We start from the raw sequence: 18,699 nt of genomic DNA, 5'->3' as shown, positions 1-18,699 counted from the left end.
AGCAGAATAGTTATGTAAAGCTGTTTTTTTTTTTAAAGTAAAACCATAAAGTAAGATAAAAGTATTTAAAAAATTGAGCCCTCCACATTCTGTTGATATCATTGTTTATGCCCACTGTAACCTTTAACTATCTCCCATTCAAAGTGTAGTCCCCTATCTCTGGTTGGATAAACATCACACCAATTTATTGTTTAACAGAAGATAATATCCTGATTCATGCATAATTAATAAGCCATGAATTATAGCCCAAAATGGTTTCACACATTGCACTAAATTATAATAGTTGGTTGAGTTTGATTTAGTGTGTTGCATGAACCCAGCAATTGCTCAGAAAACTTAAACTGTGGTTTAGCATCATTTGTTAATCCATGTTTTCTAACACCATTCACAATATTTGTACTAGATGAAACTATTAGGAAGGGAATAAATAACACAAAATGCAAGGCTCTATAAAATAGATATAGTAACAAAGCTGTTTGTTTTTTTAACCAACAGAAACCTGCAAATAACTTAATATTTGGTGGAAAAACCTAAGGCGTGAGGCCCTCTAGAAAAGAATTATAGAAGAGAATGTTACAGCATCTCAATGTAACATACTATAGTAAAATACTAGCAAAATATTTTATGATTTGAAGGCAGAAAAAGGTTCCTACAAAGAAATAATTGTATCCTATTCAGGAAAGCTGATGCCTTGATTTAGATTTTTATAAAGCAATTAATGTATTATTTAAAAAAATCCAGTTAGGGTTCTGGTTTTAACCTACAAAGGCCTAAATGGTTCACTAATGAGCCAAGATATTTAAAAGACTATTTCCTCCCAAATGAGTCTCCCTATAATCTATGTTCTTCAGGGGTTATGGTATATTTATTTATATGGCCACCCATCTCACCAATGTGACTCAGAGTAGCTAACAAGAATTAAAATTCAATATATATTTTAAGAAATTAAAAAATACTGTTCCTAACCAACCCCACAAAGTAGCTCCCAAAAATACCATTCACCAATAATGCAGGCTCAGTTACTCTCCTGGCCCCCGTGCCTGGGAAAACAGGTCTTCAAGACTTTCTAAAAATCAAGCAGAATGTGGGTCAGCCTGGGCAGTTTGGTGTTCCAGAGGGCAGGCACAGCTATGGGAAAAGCATGTTCCCTGGGTTCCACTAGACAACAATCCCTAATAGATGGGACCCAGAGATATGCCCCTCCTGCCCAACCTAATGGACGATTGGAAATTATGGGAGTAAAGTGGTCCTTCAAATCCCCTGGCCCCATGCCATGTAGGGCCTTATATGTAATAACTAGCACTTTATATATAAAAACTGGCACTTTGAATTGGACCTGGAATTGCACCTTCTAGCAAACTAGAAGCCAGTGCAACTTGCAGAGCAAAGGTGTAACATGGGCATAGAGAGATACACCCATAATTGCCCACACTGCTGCATTCTTCACCAAGTGAAGCTTCTGGATTCTGAGATATGTCCCAGAATTATAAAAGGCTAAATGGTTAGATAAGAAAACTCCTTTCTATATACCTACTGACAAAATATTCCTCTAGAAGATCAAGCTTGCTTTATTCTTAAGGACAAATAAAAGCTGAATGGTTTTATTGAAGCTTGATAACATTTAACAGTTTTCAGCATTATCTTTATTGTTTGAAAAAATGTCTGTTTTGCCTTTAATTTGTAACTGCACTTTATTACAGTGAAAACAAGACAAGGAGATGTCAATATATAATAGCTGCATTCAATTCCTTGTATGTGACAAAGTGAAGTATTCCAGAAGTATATGAAATATTCAATTTATGCAAACTAATAAACTGTAAATAGTACAAGATTACATAAAACTGTGCAGAGTATGGTATGTCCACAGCACCTTCTTTTCTACATCAAGAGAAGTATTCTAGCAAGTTGCTTCAACCAGTGGAAAAGCACATGGCAATACAAAATCATGAAACACATTGGTGCATTAAATATTCTCTTAAACAAAAGTATTCCAAGGACATACATCTTTCCTATTGTTAATTATAAAGTAATTAGCCCATGTCTTACTCATGTGTACACTGTACCAGATCAAAATTAACAGATTATTCACAGTCTTTATTTTAACATCTTTGGGGTGTTTGGGGGAAGTTGTGTTTTTCATTTCAGATATTCAGGACTTTTTTTCATAATTTTTCTTTGTTTTTATTATTTTTAATGGCCTTATTTTACAAGGCAAGCTGCCCAGAGTTTTCTGAAATCTGACAGCCAATAAATTTAATTAAATAAACAAACATAACATTTTCTTTTTTTAAAAAAGGATCCCTCTTGCACTTGTTTCTTACCGTTTCCTATTCTGTCTCATATTTTAAGTGACTGCATTTTATTCTGACTACTCTGTCGCTCAATATAGAGGATCCCATTGCTTGTATTACCGTAGTTTGACCAAGCCAACTTCCCAGGGGAGAACCCGAAGGTTTCCATTATAAATCAACGCGAAGTTTCACGGGAGCCGGGAAATCGTCATTTCCACCGTACCACGTGCCCAACCTCCAAGGGATTCCGACCTCCTCCTCCTGCACCCATCCGGGCTCTATGCAAAGGCCAAGGAATACATCTCCCCATTCCATCACTATTCAGGGTCATTTTACCAAAACCGACTACCAAGAGATCGCTTACCACCGCGGAGTAGGGAAACTGAATTGCTTTACTGTGAAGGAGAGCTTTCTAACGGAGGAGAAGAAGCGCTGCGCAAGTCATAAAGCGACCACCAGCAGACGAGCCCCGCCCCCTACCTCTGGGATGGCGACGACGCAAACTTGCAACGCTCCGAATCCCTGCGATCCGTCTCTCCCCCCGGAGACAGACCCAGCCCACCCGAAGGAGCGCCTGGCTTAGTGTTTGCTTCACCACAACCATAGGATGAGAAAGCCACCTTCCCCGGGGCGCTCCCTATACCATTCTCCTCCTAGTGGGCTTGGGACACTCACTAGCTAGGTACAAGGAAAGCACCCCGCGCAGCTAGGCGGGTGGGCGTCGTTATCAAAGCACCGACACTTAGCCCGTGATGGGGAGAAAGGGGCAGGTATCCAGCTGCTCCCCCCACTGCTCCCAACCCCCACCCCGGCAAGGGGAAGCCAAGCCAAGCGGGTCTGATAGTAGCGAGGCCCAACTAAAGAGAAAGAAGAGTATTCTTAAACGGAGAGATCCAGTCACATACGCCACCCACGTTGTGGACCGAGCGCACTCACCGTCAGCCGCGCGCTGTCTCTTCCCTGCCCTTCCCGGGCTCCTCCTGGCGGCCACCGCCCTCGCCTGCCCCAGGGGATCCGCCCGCGATCGCTCGCCTCCCTCCGCCTCAGGCCGGTTTCGCAAGATGGCGGCACTTCCGGGAGAGACCATCGAGAAACTGGAGAGACGCGCAAAAGCAGAGAAAAGCGCACGCGCGGTACTTCTCTCTCTCTCTCTTCCCCCCCCCTCCGTTTAACGAATGAGCGCGCTCGTCTAGTTCGGCTACCCGCGGCGCAGGATTCTAGTTCCCTGCGGGAGGCTGATGCTGTCAACCGCGTCGCCGAGATGCCTGTGCCCCCGTCCCTTTTTCCCTGCGTGTCATGAGCTGCCCTAAAGACTCTTCACGCCCGCCTCGACGGTCCTGGGAGGCCCTGGCTGATCTGGCGATGGTGATCTCCACCGCGTTGGGCCCCGGGGCTGCCCGCCTCTTTTACTACCCGACCCTCTTGTACACGCTGGTGCGGGAGCAGCTGCCTGGCTCGCAACGGCCATGGTTCAGCCGCATCGACCGCGCCGTTGTCTTGGGAGCCCTTCCTCTGCGGGGACGCTGCCGCCAGGTACGAAACGAGAGTCTGCGGGGCTCCACGGCTGCCCCGCGGAGCCACCCGAGTGACGGGGCCGGCTCCGTTGCTTCCCTTAGCCAGCCGGGAAGTGAGGAGGAGGCGTCCTTTTCCCGCAGGCTTCCCCGGTCCCTTGGGCGTTTCGTGGGAAAGTATTTCGGAAGTTCTTCCGCCAGCGTTGCTGCCCGCCGCCTAAATAGCACGATGCTGCCGTGCGCTTTTCTGCGGTTCAGAAATGTAAACGGCCGCCCGGTGCCATTTGCTATGGGGGACTTGAGGTAAGTTCCTTTGATCTCAGTGCGGCTCACTTCTGAAGACTGGCGAAACTTTGCGACGCCCTGATGCGAATGATGGGATGGAAAAGTGCAAGAGTTCGCGAAAATGAAATAACAATAGAGAGGGGATTAAAATTGTTTACTCCGTAACACCAGAGACGCGAAGGTGAAAAGCGATCAGGAATGAATTTGGTTTGAGAGTCCTTCCCTGTGCAGTATATTGCCGCATTACCGTGGGCTACTCTGTGCGCAGTGGCGGTGTTAAAGAGCAACCTAGTTTTTGTTGCTTCGTGTAAAGAGCGAGAGAGGGATGCCAAGGCAAAGATTCCTTCTGAGCAGTTTAACACAAGCTGGGATGGTGCTCTTCTACTGTAGGCATTCTTCCATGCCATAAAAGGTACCACCTCTAAGATGTTCAGTTTGGGTAGGAACTGTTTTACTGACTTTAGACATCTCAGTTCACTCGTTATATTTATTGAAAAGACCACCTAACCAAAAGCATACTTTTAAAAGAAGATGTCTGACCTTCTATAGCCCATTTCTTCAGGCTGCATTAGTTTTTATAGCCATACGGAGGGAGAAGTCTTAAGGGGATAGTAATACCTGTCTGAGCTGGGAAGCTGGGCATAGTTGGACTGGGCCTGGTTAGTATTTGGATGGGAGACTGCTAAGGAATTCCAAGGCTTTCCAACTGGAAAGATGAACAAAGGTTCCAAGAAAAAGACAGTTGTAAGCTACTTCCATACCATTGGCAAAAAACCTTGCATGGATGTATCCAGAGGTTGAGCTTGACTCTAGGGTATCCTTATATTTTCAGTGGAGAATGTAGCCAATAAGAGAGGATGGGTTAGCTTAAGCCTTCTTCAGCCTGATACCTTTCAGACTGATGGCACTGCAACTCACCAAATTCCTAGTCAGTCTGGAGATCAATTAAGAATTCTGGGAATTGTTATAACTACACATGGAGAATGCAGGTTGAATATTAAAATAAAGCACATTTAGCATATTTGGACATGTGTGAATTGGTTCTTCTTGCAGCTGGTAGAAAAAGAGAACATCCGAGGAGTGCTTACCATGAATGAAGAGTATGAGACTCGCTTCCTGTGCTGTTCTCCAGAGGTGAGTTCCACTTACATCACCACCAGTAGATCACTAAGAGGGATGCAACTGACAGCCACGGTTCAACAGAATATGAACCCAAGTACAGAGCACCAACTGTTTAAGAGGGATAAAACAATACAGTTTAATAGCTTAACATCTGTTTGAAATAGCAACATTGGGCACCTTGACCTGTTCATGTTTACACAAAACCCAAGGCTTGATTATTGTTCTCTGTAGAGGCCTGTAAATGACAAATAATTCAGTGTAGGAAAATCAAAAAGAATCCAAAAGGATTTCTCCAAGCAGGGCAATGAATTTTGACACGCTGAATGCAATCAAGTGCAAAGAGAAGCCCTCAACTTCACATATACTCTCATGAGGTCTGATTTGACAGGAAAGAAATTGGAGCTGTGACAGGAGACTCAGTAAAAATGTCAACCCAGTATGTGGCTACTGTAAAAACAAATTCTATGCTAACAGCCATTAGAAAGGGACTAAAATAATCATTGCTGAGTGCAGCTATACCTGGAATACTGTTTGTACTTCTGATCACTTAAATTCTAAAAAAGGTACATAAAAGAACAACTTGAGACTACACAAGATTTACTACAAGGAAGAATTAAAGCACTAGGGGCTTTTTTGCTTAGAAAACATGATAGAGGCATATAAAATCATGCATGATGTGGAATTTTCTTTTGTCTACCCTCATTCACTGAAATTAAATACCAATAAAAGGAAATACTTCTTTATGCAACACATTTAACTATAGAGTACCCAGCTATCAGATGCATGGCTTCAAGAGAAATATACAAATGGTGGATAGGACTATCAATGGTTAAGACTCTTGCTGGCTTTATAGTGCCTTCTATAAAGTTTAAGCAGCATCCCTTAAAATACCAGATGCTTGGGAACAGCAGTGACCTCTTGTCCACTGCTAAGTTCCCAATTCATCTGGTTGGCTGCCATGTGTCACACATGCAAGATTAGGCAGGACTTTCACTGACGCAAGGTTTCTTGCTTTTAAGGTCCTGATCTGATTACTGCCTTAATTTACAATACTGTACTCACTCACTTCTAATAGTTACCTTCATGCTATCATCTAACTTTCCAGTCTGATTTCTTGTTAGCTCCTTTTTTGAAGTCTTTCTCACTGAGCCTTTTAGATTTCATAAATTATGCTAAAATAGTCACTTGCTATTCTAGATGGATCTTTCCTGATATCTAGATAGTTAGATCCAATAGTTCTGTTACAGTTGTGTTTCTCCTTCATTCTGATTATTTTTGGGTTAATTACAGGAATGGGAGGCAATGGGTGTAGAACAAATGCGCCTTAGCACTGTGGACTTGACTGGAATCCCCTCACTGGAAAATCTGCAGAAAGGTGTCAAGTTTGTACTGAAACATCGTGAACGTGGAAACAGTGTCTATGTGCATTGCAAAGCTGGACGCTTTCGCAGTGCCACCATGGTTGCTGCTTACTTAATTCAGGTATGATTTTTTTTTTTTTAATGAACAGGTCAAAAATGGTGTGGCAAAATAGCTGATCAGGAATAAACTGTTCAAGATGTGAAAAGAAAAAAATTGGTGCTTCCCAGTTATAATGCTGGAATATACTACTGTAGTTTCTAATAAATAGATATTACATTTGGATTTTGTGGCCTCTGTAGGTCCACCAGTGGACTCCTCAGGAAGCAATTGAAGTCATTGCTAAGATTCGTCCTCATATCATTGTCCGTCGTAAACAGCTGGAGTTATTAGAGGACTTTCATAAGTCTGTAACTGATGGAAATCCTGCACAGCTACAGCAGAAGCCAACAGATGCAAAACACCAACCACCACAGAATACACAAAGAGAGACAAAGCCACCAAAAGATATTCAAGTTTCCCCTCTGAAAACATCTGGTTCCTAATTTATTGCTTAGGAGCAACTTATCAGTCAGTTCGTTTCTGCAGTGGTAGAATAAAAGTTTTAATTACCGCCTGCTTTGCAATCAATAGATGAGCGTGCTTTGCCTGTTATACTGTCTCTGCTTCTTGATTACTTTAGAGTAGATGCATGGGACCTCTTGACAATGCTTTTTTCTCTCAAATACAAGGTATTATGAAATCATAGTGCTGTTCCAGTAAAAGCCTTTATTGAGATTTGTACCCCCAGTTCTTACAGATCAATAAGGAAGGGTTGACACCTAGTATCAGGGTAATGACGCAGTACAAGGGTAAATTTGCTATTCATATCAGGTGGAAATGCATTGGGCAATAGCAACCCGCTCTTGTCACAGAAAAACAACAAATCTGTAATATGCATTACTTAAAGTAATTCTAGCTCAATAATTGTCTTCTGCAGTTCTAATAAGGAGGACTTTACAAGAAATCACTTATTGGAGAGATACGTTTGAAAAATGGTTGCAAAATTCACAGCCTGTGCTCTAGCTCTAGATGGCCATAAAGAGTTCAGCTACTTAGGACTGCTGCTAAGAATGGGTTCAGGCCTTGGCTTTGGGAGGCAAGAAGCTGACCAGTAAGGGAAGCAGTGCTAACAATAATTCAGTCACAACCCAGATTAAGTAAGTGCTAGTGAAAATAAGGGTACAGCTAAGATGCTGATACTTGTGAAAAGGATGTAGGAAACCTCTCTAAAGTACTATGATCAGCCTCAAGAAGACAGAGCTATAGGGATCTATGCATCTCTCAGACCTATTGAATGTGATGTCTCCATCGTTCCAGCACTGAAATATCCTGGCTTTCAAGCCAACACAAACTGCAAATTTGTAAGTAGCACTTTGAGGCCACGGGTGACGGATACCACAGAGGTGGCTGGATTGAGTTTGAAAGTGCTGGCATCTCCTTTTTTGTAACAGTCCCGGAAGATGTAAATGTTACCATTGCAACTGGCAATTTTCCAAGGGGATGGTACTGAACTCCAGGCATCTGCCAAGCAGAGCCGAGTGAAGCTATCCAGCAGAGGATTATAGCACAAAAGAGAATCTCCCTGTGCTACTATGAACACCAAGTCTTTGTACACAGCAGCATGCATGCACCCTGCAAAGGGTAATACATAAGGCTTCACATAGCACTTCTCTGTGTTGGTGTCATAGCACTGAATCAGCCGAGAGGGTTTGGTAAAAAAATCAGCATCATTCTCTTCACCACCCAACAAGTAAATGACACCATTGAGATTCACACCTGCAGCCCCAGACACTGCTACTTCCAGCTGGCTTGTTTCTGTCCACACGTTGTCTTTCACTTTGTAGTATATGATGGCATTAGAGAGGATGTCCTGCAGTGTTTTGCCGCCCAATGAATAGATTGCATCTTTATTGAGCACAGAAACCAGAGTGTGTTGAAGCCTGTCTCGGGGCAGGGGAGCACACCATTCCCAGTCTATTGTAGTGTTGTTACACTTCCACATGCGACGTGGGATGGATCCTCCAACGACATAGAGATCGCTGCCATGCTTGCAGGCCGCAGTGATCTGATGACATAAACTGTTCTGACCGCTAACGCTGATGGAGTCATCATCAGCGCAATGCAGCGAGACAGCGAGGGAGTGTGTACGAGAGGACTCCTTTCCAATTAGATAGATATGAACATTCTCTCCAATTTCCTAAGGAACAAAAGGAACTTTTATTAGCCTTGAATAAATTCAGTCAAAAGGAAACATGCTAGTTACAGATCCCAAAAAAGAAAAGCTATAAGCAAATTAGGCTTGGGATTTTATGATATACATGAGAACCCTTTTCTATTAAAATTTCCCACATCTCTTAGCTTTGGACTTTTATAGTCCATATGAAGGCTTAGTCTCTTATGGCTCTTTTATTTCAAACAATGAAAAAAGGGACTATAACCATACATACAACTCCAGGGCTAATAAGCCACTTCTGTCAGAACCGACTCTGAATTGTGTACAATTCCCATCTCCATAAACTCAGATTAAAGCCAAAACAAACCATAAAATGATGTGTCTAGGACTGGAAATACATAACAATCAAACCTACCAAGATTAAAATACTTTTCATACTTTGGAGGGACTAACCGTACTGTTCTAACCCCCCTGGAACAACCAAGTATTTAAAAGCTGAAAGGGAATGGAGAGATTTGTTTTGGTGAATGTTATTCTGAAGGAGGGGGCAGTGGTTGAAAAGGCAAGCTTCTGCAGCTCCTGTAGTTGGCAATTCCTGAGTAAGGGGATACAGGCAGGGTCTGCTGAACTCAATTTTATTGAGTGAGCAGATGTTATGAGATGTGGGGAGCACTTGACTCTGTACCTTTAAGCTTGATTGCAGTAGCTCTAAGAAACCTGCCCGCTCTTCTTTATTGAAGCCAATCCAGGTTTCTATTGCAGCTGCAGGATTCTGAGAACATGGGACCCCATCTGTATGATTGCAGAAGTAAACCAAATAACAAACAAATAAACTCTTGTAAAATGGCCAGAGGAAGTAATCTCTTTAGATTCTTTTCCAACTTATAAGGTTTACCTGGTTAAACTGCCTTTGAATGCTATAGTTGCTATTCTGCAAAAGTCTACAGGCAGCAAGAATGTGCTTTACTTTCCACAACTACCCAATGAATGTGTGACTTACCTGGGAAATACTAGCTAAAAAAGCAGATGACCTTCTTCTTGCACTCATATTCAAATATCAGATAGACTTTTATTTTATTGGATAATCTCAGAGTTTAATACTTCTTTGCTGCAGTTAATAAAATTCTAACATATTACAAGCTGATGCCCTATTTAGGAATATTAAAAATCTTTTAAAAGAATTCAAAATATGATTATGCAATTTCAATGTAATACAATGCAATACACTGTAATGCTAGTGTAATCAGGTCCACTGTTAGATATAGTCCCAGTATTCGGCTTCATAATCATCAGTATAGCGGACTATTGCTTCTGTAGAAAAGCCTGTTTTGTTTGGCTGATCTAATTACAACTAAGAAAATCAATGGCTATGGAAGCCAGCAGTAATTAATAAGATTTCAGTTTAAGAAGGGATTCACTAGGCTAGGTAAAAGGAAAACATTAAATGCTGTATACTTGCTATTAAATGCTGTAACGTGCTGTTATTGACTGTAACATGGAGAAATTCAGTGTGTAATGTGCCAATTTACACTACTTTATGAAGTATAAATATGTGAATTCTTAACATGCTATGTAGAGGGAAAAAAGCATATTGACTTTAATTGGTAATTGACCTTGTAAACTGATTATCACTAAACTCTCTACCATTCACTTCCTAGAACTCTTTTAAGATTGCATTACCTCAGTGTCAACTTTCTGTCTTTAAATCTATTTCAATCTAACAATCATTCAACAGCCGGGTCACCATCTTTTCCATGGTCATTACCCACTCCTTACTCCTCCGCAAGGATTATTCTTGCATTAATTGTTGTTGTTCAGTCATTAAGTCGTGTCCAACTCTTCGTGACCCCATGAACCATATCGCACCAGGCCTTCCTATCCTTCACTGCCTCCCTGAGTTTGCTCAGTTTCATGCTCACTGCTTCAGTGATGCTATCTAACCATCTCATCCTCTGCCGTCCCCTTCTCCTTTTGCCTTCAATCTTTCCCAGCATTTCCAAAGAGCGCTCTCTTCGCATTAGGTGACCAAAGTATCTAAGCTTGAGCTTCATTATCAATCCTTCCAATGAGCAGTCAGGGTTGATTTCCTTTAAGATTGACTGGTTTGACCTCCTAGCAGTCCAGGGGACTCTTTAAGAGTCTTCTCCAGCACCACAGTTCAAAGGCATCAATTCTTCGGCGCTCAGCCTTCTTTATGGTCCAGCTCGCACAGCCATACATTACTACTGGAAAAACCATAGCTTTGATTACGCATATCTTTGTCAGCAAGGTGATGTCTCTGCTTTTTAATGTGCTATCTAGGTTTGCCATAGCTTTCCTCCCAAGGAGCAAGCGTCTTTTAATTTTATGGCTGCAGTCTCCGTCTGTGGTGATCTTGGAGCCCAAATAAATGAAATCTGTTACTGCTTCCATTTCTACCCCTTCTATTTGCCAGGAATTGATGGGTCCAGATGCCATGATCTTAGTTTTTTTAATGTTGAGTTTCAAGCCAGCTTTCACACTCTCCTCTTTCACCCTCATCAAGAGGCTCTTTAGTTCTTCTTCACTTTCTGCCATTAGGGTGGTATCATCTGCATATCTGAGGTTGTTGACGTTTCTCCCTGCAATCTTAATTCCGGCTTGTGATTCTTCCAGCCTGGCATTTCTCATGACGTACTCTGCATTATATAGGTTAAATAAGCAGGGTGACAGTATACAGCCTTGTCGTACTCCTTTCCCTATTTTGAACCAATCAGTTGTTCCGTGACTGGTTCTAACTGTTGCTTCTTGGCCCGCATACAGATTTCTCAGGAGACAGGCAAGGTGGTCTGGTACCCCCATCTCTTTAAGAATTTGCCACAGTTAGTTGTGATCCACACAACTGAAGGCTTTTGCATAGTCCTTCCTACCCCCAAGTCTGTTCAAGGCATCCTTCAGCCTTCTGGAGCAAAATGAAGCTTTGGGAAGATACAAAAAGAGCTTTGATGACATAACAATTTATTCCACTAGTCATGTTGATTCTACTGGGCAGAAGAGACAGTTGGATAAAATCTAATGTATGCAGTTCAGCTACATATCCAGACAAATTAGTGTTGATAACCATAAGAATCATTCCTTTGATGTACAGTGGGGCAAAAAAGTATTTAGTCAGCCACCAATTGTGCAAGTTCTCCCACTTAAAAAGATGAGACAGGCCTGTAATTTTCACCATAGGTATACCTCAACTATGAGAGACAAAATGGGGAAAAAAATCCAGAAAATCACATTGTCTGATTTTTAAAGAATTTATTTGCAAATCATGGTGGAAGATAAGTATTTGGTCAATATCAAAAGTTCATCTCAATACTTGGTTATATATCCTTTGTTGGCAATGACAGAGGTCAAACGTTTTCTGTAAGTCTTCACAAGGTTTTCACACACTGTTGCTGGTATTTTGGCCCATTCCTCCATGCAGATCTCCTCTAGAGCAGTGATGTTTTGGGGCTGTCGATGGGCAACACGGACTTTCAACTCCCTCCAAAGGTTTTCCATGGGGTTGAGATCTGGAGATTGGCTAGGCCACTCCAGGACCTTGAAATGCTTCTTACGAAGCCACTCCTTCGTTGCCCGGGCAGTGTGTTTGGGATCGTCATCATGCTGAAAGACCCAGCCACGTTTCATCTTCAATGCCCTTGCTGATGGAAGGAGGGGTTCACTCAAAATCTCACGATACATGGCCCCATTCATTCTTTCCTTTACACGGATCAGTCGTCCTGGTCCCTTTGCAGAAAAACAGCCCCAAAGCATGATGTTTCCACCCCCATGCTTCACAGTAGGTATGGTGTTCTTTGGATGCAACTCAGCATTCTCTCTCCTCCAAATACCACGAGTTGAGTTTAGACCAAAACATTCTACTTTGGTTTCATCTGACCATATGACATTCTCCCAATCCTCTTCTGGATCATCCAAATGCTCTCTAGCAAACTTCAGATGGGCCCGGACATGTACTGGCTTAAGCAGGGCGACACGTCTGGCACTGCAGGATTTGAGTCCCTGGCGGCGTAGTGTGTTACTGATGGTAGCCTTTGTTACTTTGGTCCCAGCTCTCTGCAGGTCATTCACTAGGTCCCCCCATGTGGTTCTGGGATTTTTGCTCACTGTTCTTGTGATCATTTTGACCCCACAGGGTGAGATCTTGCGTGGAGCCCCAGATCAAGGGAGATTATCAGTGGTCTTGTATGTCTTCCATTTTCTAATGATTGCTCCCACAGTTGATTTCTTCACACCAAGCTGCTTGCCTATTGCAGATTCCGTCTTCCCAGCCTGGTGCAGGTCTACAATTTTGTTTCTGGTGTCCTTCGACAGCTCTTTGGTCTTGGCCATAGTGGAGTTTGGAGTGTGACTGTTTGAGGTTGTGGACAAGTGTCTTTTATACTGATAACAAGGTCAAACAGGTGCCATTACTACAGGTAACAAGTGGAGGACAGAGGAGCCTCTTAAAGAAGTAGTTACAGGTCTATGAGAGCCAGACATCTTGCTTGTTTGTAGGTGACCAAATACTTATATTCCACCATGATTTGCAAATAAATTCTTTAAAAATCAGACAATGTGATTTTCTGGATTTTTTTTCTCATTTTGTCTCTCATAGTTGAGGTATACCTATGATGAAAATTACAGGCCTCTCTCATCTTTTTAAGTGGGAGAACTTGCACAATTGGTGGCTGACTAAATACTTTTTTGCCCCACTGTAGCTATCTTCAGAGAATATGCTGCTTTAAAATCTCATTTTTTCTTATTTCTTCCCAACTAAGATAGTTGCAGTTCCTAAATTTTAATAGATATGTTATTATTTCAAGTGTCCTCTAGCTATTAACTGAAAGCTTCTTTAGAGATATTTGATACTGTTTCTACAGTAGTCTGGTTATTAAAATAAGCTGTGCATATTTAAGAATCAGTAAAGTTAGTTTTCATCTACTTTACAATGCTTTTGAAAACTTCTAATGCTCCTGCTGCCATTAGATTTTGCATATAATATGTTATTACAAATGCTTATATGCCATATTTGTAGTGATGTTTCATATAGCTAATAAAAATGAAACACAATGAAAAGAAGAATGGAGTCCTTGGGGCTCTCTGAGCTTGGTTGTTTGCTTGCAGACATTACATTACCCAACTAGGAAACATCATCAGTGCGAATAAGTGTGGATTTTGCCCATACCCCTACCAAAACTGGCAGGGTAAGCTACTGTACATAAACAGGGAGCAAATCCCACACTTATTTGCACAGATGATGTTACCTAGTTGGGGAATGAAATGTCTGCAAGCAAACAACCAAGCTCAGAGAGCATCAAGGACTCCAGAGTTCAACCCTGAGCTACAGATATTCTCTTCTATTAAAAAGAAAAATAAATAAAAATAACAAACCAACATTAAAAAAAAAGAATCACACAGTATGATGCTGGAGAAGGTAAAACAATGTAGTTCAGCTATTAGTGTCCCAAAAACATTCTTATATGGAAGACTGCATAAAATTTTACTTAAGCCAATGAAAAGGCAAAATGAATCTCCTACATTGCAGGCAGTTCCAAACTTCAGACATGGTAACAGAAAAAGCCTTCTCTGACATTCAGCTCCTTAGTTTGCAACTGATAGGAGGCCTATATGATGGTCTTAATGTGTGTTTGGGCTTAAGTAGAACCCTAAATTGTTTAAGGTTATAAAGGTCATAACAGCATCTTTAATAGTTTTATATGGCTATCCATCTAATGAGTAGAACCCTGCAGTGAACAGACACTGTTCTGAAAACAGAACAGACAAATAAAATAGTTTTAAAAATATAGTTGAGGCCCATGTAAAAATATCCCCGACCACATAATATGCACATGCTAAGCTCCACTAACTTCCTGGTTCTAGAGTATTGAAAGCCACTGAGAGATGGAGGGCTCTGACTTATACACTACTCACCTCCCGATCTTGCCAGTACAATTAACATAATCTCCATAATATAACCTGGCCTGAAACCTGATTGAAACAGGTCTAGATGGTCCACTTCTTCCAAAGCCCTTTTGAACTGGGCCTGGAATTAATAAGGGAGCGATACAATTGTTTTTCTAATGGAGTTTATTCTCAACAGCAGGCTCTAATCATTCTGGGCAGTGAATTGTTGAACAATGAAGGTTCAAAGAAAGTTCTATAGAGAGTGCATTTGACTTATCCAGTTGCAGTGCAACTAGACAATGTATCAACACAGCAATATCTGTCTTCTTTAGAAAAGGGTCATCTAGTACACCATTCATAGTTCAGCTGTCACTTGAGTAGCCAGAGTCAAAACTATAAGGTGCAGTTTACTTTTTCAAGAAAAATTCTACCTCTTCTACTATAGAATGTGCCTCTATTTTTAAGAACCTCTATAAAACAGAGTTCAAACTTTGTGCAAAATTGGAACTTTAAACCACAGTTCACTGAATAAGAATTGCTCAGTTCACACTTAACACAAAACCACAATGACTGTTGTCACATATTGTACTATCCCCCAAAGATCACATGGCTGTGTGCAATGCGTGAACCTAACCAATATTTCCAAGTCTCATCCAGAGCAAATGTTCCAGAAGATACACTTCGATTGCACTGAAAGCTGATAAAAAGTACAGGGGAAGCAACATGGAGGTGTTTCTCCTGACCTTGTATAGATTGTGTATCAGTTTAAACAAAGTGTTACCTGTCCCAAAACTGGGTCTGAAGTAAATTTGAATTGGGCCATGAATCAAAGTAATAAATATATTAAAAAACGTGGAGTCGAAAAGTCATCATCCTTGCCACCATGGATCTTAGTAACTGACTTACCTGAGACAATGTCTGTCAGGAAACGGAGAGGAAGGTGCAGAAACTCCTCTGTTTCCTGAAGCTGTGCTAAATATGACTTAGCACAATGTTTGGCTGCTGTGTAGAGCTCCACATCGCTATGCTGATCAGCCAACCACATAATCTGCAAACAATTTCTCACTTGCACTGTTCGAGCCAAGAAACGAGAACACTCCTCAAAGAGGGCAGTTAGCTGGTACATATCTGCTGCCTCATATGTCTCCTGCAAATAATCTGCCCTTAACTTCACAGTTCCATGATAAATATAGTCTACCACAAGTTGAAAGACACTCTCACTAACATCTTGTAACTCAATGATGCGGTTATGTGCCTCCTTAAGGTTGGAAGTGAACATAGAACGGAAAAAACAGCTTTGAGCTGAAAGGACTAGCCGGTGCAGTTGGAATTCTTTGCCTTCTACAGAAATGGTAACATCAGCAAAGAGCTCATCTTCAAGGCACAACTTCATAATTCCTTGGGCCACACGGCCTGAATGTGAACGATCGGTGAAAGTGTAATTCATAAAGTAGTTTTCCTCAGTTGAGGAATTTCCAGTGTCCCCTGTTGAGGAACCTCCTGTCTCCTCCAATGAGTCCATGTTGTTGCTGTGATTTGACCTCCAGTAATCTGAAATGCAACAGACATTGGGAATCCTTCTGATATTCTGTATCTTAGGTAAACCAATCTAATTTTAATTGTATTCAATAAAATATACAAAAAAGTTACAATTTGAGAAGATCTGTATCTTACTGTGCAAGAGCAAAAGTTAATGATTGGATACTGATTTCTGCAGTTTCTTACAATATGCAACTGCAACACGGAATAAATTTTTTAAGCAGTACACAATACAGTACACTTCATTTATAATATCTCAAAAGATAAACCAGTTCTTTGGTAGTGTGGGGAGGTGGTGTGATGGGATGCAATAGACACCCAGGTTCTCAGGAAGGAGGGAGTGCATTCCAGGAAGGAAAAAGGGGAGGCAAGAGGCAACATAGTCCAGAGCAGGAGCGTGGGAAGAAGAAAGGACTTAAGATAGCCACTCCCTAGATTCTACCAGAGTATATCTGTTAGGTTAGCATAGTACAGATTTAGTCTGGCAAGATTCTGTCTATATGGTGTAAGCAATAAAGAACTGAACTTGGCTGGATTGTTTCCCTGTTGTTCTTGGGCTGGGCCCAACAGGTAGTAGGTAATCATTGAGTACCATATTTTACATATTAAATATACTTCCAATGTGCCTTAATGCTTTTTAAGTGAAAAATAAACTAAAAGTAGAAAGTAAGTAAATACCAGAATGAAACAATGGATCTCAGCTAGGCTTATGAGAAATGTACTCAGCCAAGTGTGTTTTTAGTAGGTTCACATAATTGGCAGGAAACTTGTGTTTCTTTCATAATTCTATCACATTAGAGATTCCCAGTTATATTTTCAGTCTATAAAGTTCAATACAAAATCAAGCCCAAGAGATGCTGAATGTTATGCATAAAGAGTTATGTACTCTAAACCTACTGACATAAACAGTCTTGAAATAAACTATGCTTCTATGGTGCTTGTCTGCAATCTGCTGGATACGTGCAGAAATAATTATAACAATAAACATATTTAAGCTACATCCATAGTGGTCTAAAACATGGTTGGGTACATTGCAGCTCAGTGTATGGTGCAAATTCAATGAATGCTTTAATGTGTTAAGCAAGCACACAGTAAGTATAGTAAGTACTCAAACCAGGAAGGCTGTGATTGGTTGAAGTAGCCTAAAATGTATTTAGGTTTTAAAGACATTCCTTTTTCTCTTATATTATACAAAGTAGACCATGACGAAACAGGTTATTTCTAAGAAGGAAACAGTAATAAGAGGGTAATAAAATATTGGACGGATCAGAAAAGATCCAATCCGATGCATGGTCACTTAGAAGGAAGACCCTAAGAAGTCACAATCTCCAAAATATGCTTAATTAGGGCTGCAGGAGCTGACTACTTTCATTCTGGGGGCCCTGTGTATACGCGTACAAAACCCCAGACGCCCATAACCGCTTTGCCCCGGTCATTTCAGCCCGCCCCACTCAGTCCAGCAGAAGGGGCAGGTTGCAGACCCCACCAGTCAAGGAATTTCGATTGGTGGGGTCTAGGCAGAGAGCCTTTTCTGCTGCAGCGCCCGCCCTATGGAACATCCTGCCTCCTGAGGTGCAGTGTGCCCCCTCCCTCATGGCCTTCAGGAAAGGGATCAAATCCTGGCTCTGCCAGAAGGCCTGGGGGCCAGAGGGGGGCCCGCACCTGTGGAGATGGCTGGTGGGGTGATGCGTTGTCCCCCCCCCCCCAGCATCTTACAGGTTTTTTAGGGCTAAAATCATAGGAAGTTTTAGGGCATTTTTAATATATGTTTTTTAATTATTTATAGATTGTATCCATGTCTGGAGAGACCTGTGTTTTTTCTTCTTCTTTATTATTGTGAGCCGCCCAGAGTCACCCGTTGGGGGAGATGGGCGGCATACAATCTGAAAATAAATAAATAAATAAATAAAAATAAATAAATAAATAACCAAGGCCATAAAAACAGGCTGGTCCGAGTGATCGCCTCCCCTAACTGAGCAGCGGCAGCGGCAGCCGATCCCATTTCCCAGCCATTCGAGCTTGGATCGAACGCAGTCTCGCCGGGAGTTTGCTTTCAGCATTCCGGCGCTGCGCGGGAGGGACTGCTAACGGTTCTCCCCGAACGGGACCGAGACGCCTCTTCTGAAAGCTGCTTGGCAGCGGCGGAACCTATTCCCGGCACCAGCAAGAGCCGCCCCTCCCACCTGCGAACGGCTACCGAACCTTCCCACCCCCGCAACAGGCAGGAACGTTCCGGGCAAAGAAACGTCCCGGCTTCCGCCAACGGCAGCTCTTACTTGCGACTCCTCCCTTCATTTTGCCGTCTTGGGACTGCACGGAGGGATCGGCTCTGAGGCACAGCAGGAGGAGCTGCGCTTTCCTACTTCGGGATGAGCATTCCCGGAAGCCAGCTCGAGCGATCGTCCGAGCCGCGCGCTACTTTCATTTCCGGATCATTTTGACCGTCAGGCGCGTGATTGGCTTTCTGCGGTGAAAGCTCCTG

The 18,699-nt window shown here is 42.1% G+C and overlaps 3 protein-coding genes across 10 annotated transcripts in view; 1 reads left to right on the top strand and 2 right to left on the bottom strand.

The window, feature by feature from the left end:
• Positions 1-3,366, bottom strand: part of CELF1 (CUGBP Elav-like family member 1) — a 52,554-nt gene extending 49,188 nt beyond the window's left edge. For all 8 annotated transcript variants that reach the window (XM_088145634.1, XM_088145635.1, XM_088145638.1 and 5 more), the window contains exon 1: positions 3,228-3,366. The gene's annotated coding sequence lies outside the window, so the exon portion shown is untranslated. The remainder of the gene's footprint in view (positions 1-3,227) is intronic.
• A 74-nt stretch (positions 3,367-3,440) lies between these two features.
• Positions 3,441-7,892, top strand: PTPMT1 (protein tyrosine phosphatase mitochondrial 1). The gene is made up of 4 exons (XM_007431502.4): positions 3,441-3,824; positions 5,141-5,221; positions 6,500-6,691; positions 6,871-7,892. Exons 1-4 carry the CDS (start codon positions 3,588-3,590, stop codon positions 7,111-7,113), a joined length of 753 nt encoding a protein of 250 aa, XP_007431564.1. The 5' UTR covers positions 3,441-3,587; the 3' UTR covers positions 7,114-7,892.
• A 54-nt stretch (positions 7,893-7,946) lies between these two features.
• On the bottom strand, positions 7,947-18,642 carry KBTBD4 (kelch repeat and BTB domain containing 4). Its single transcript, XM_007431503.4, has 4 exons — positions 18,494-18,642; positions 15,585-16,229; positions 9,469-9,575; positions 7,947-8,807 (listed from the first exon to the last, which is right to left on the bottom strand). Exons 1-4 carry the CDS (start codon positions 18,510-18,512, stop codon positions 7,947-7,949), a joined length of 1,632 nt encoding a protein of 543 aa, XP_007431565.1. The 5' UTR covers positions 18,513-18,642.
• Positions 18,643-18,699: the final 57 nt, after the last annotated feature.

This window comes from Python bivittatus, unplaced genomic scaffold (genome assembly GCF_059951505.1).
Source record: "Python bivittatus isolate LINGU-HERP-01145 unplaced genomic scaffold, Pbiv_v1 ctg000480_np1212, whole genome shotgun sequence".
NCBI lineage: Eukaryota > Metazoa > Chordata > Lepidosauria > Squamata > Pythonidae > Python > Python bivittatus.
The sequence above is the reverse complement of the archived record's forward strand: the minus strand, read 5'-3'. Positions and strand labels throughout refer to the sequence as shown.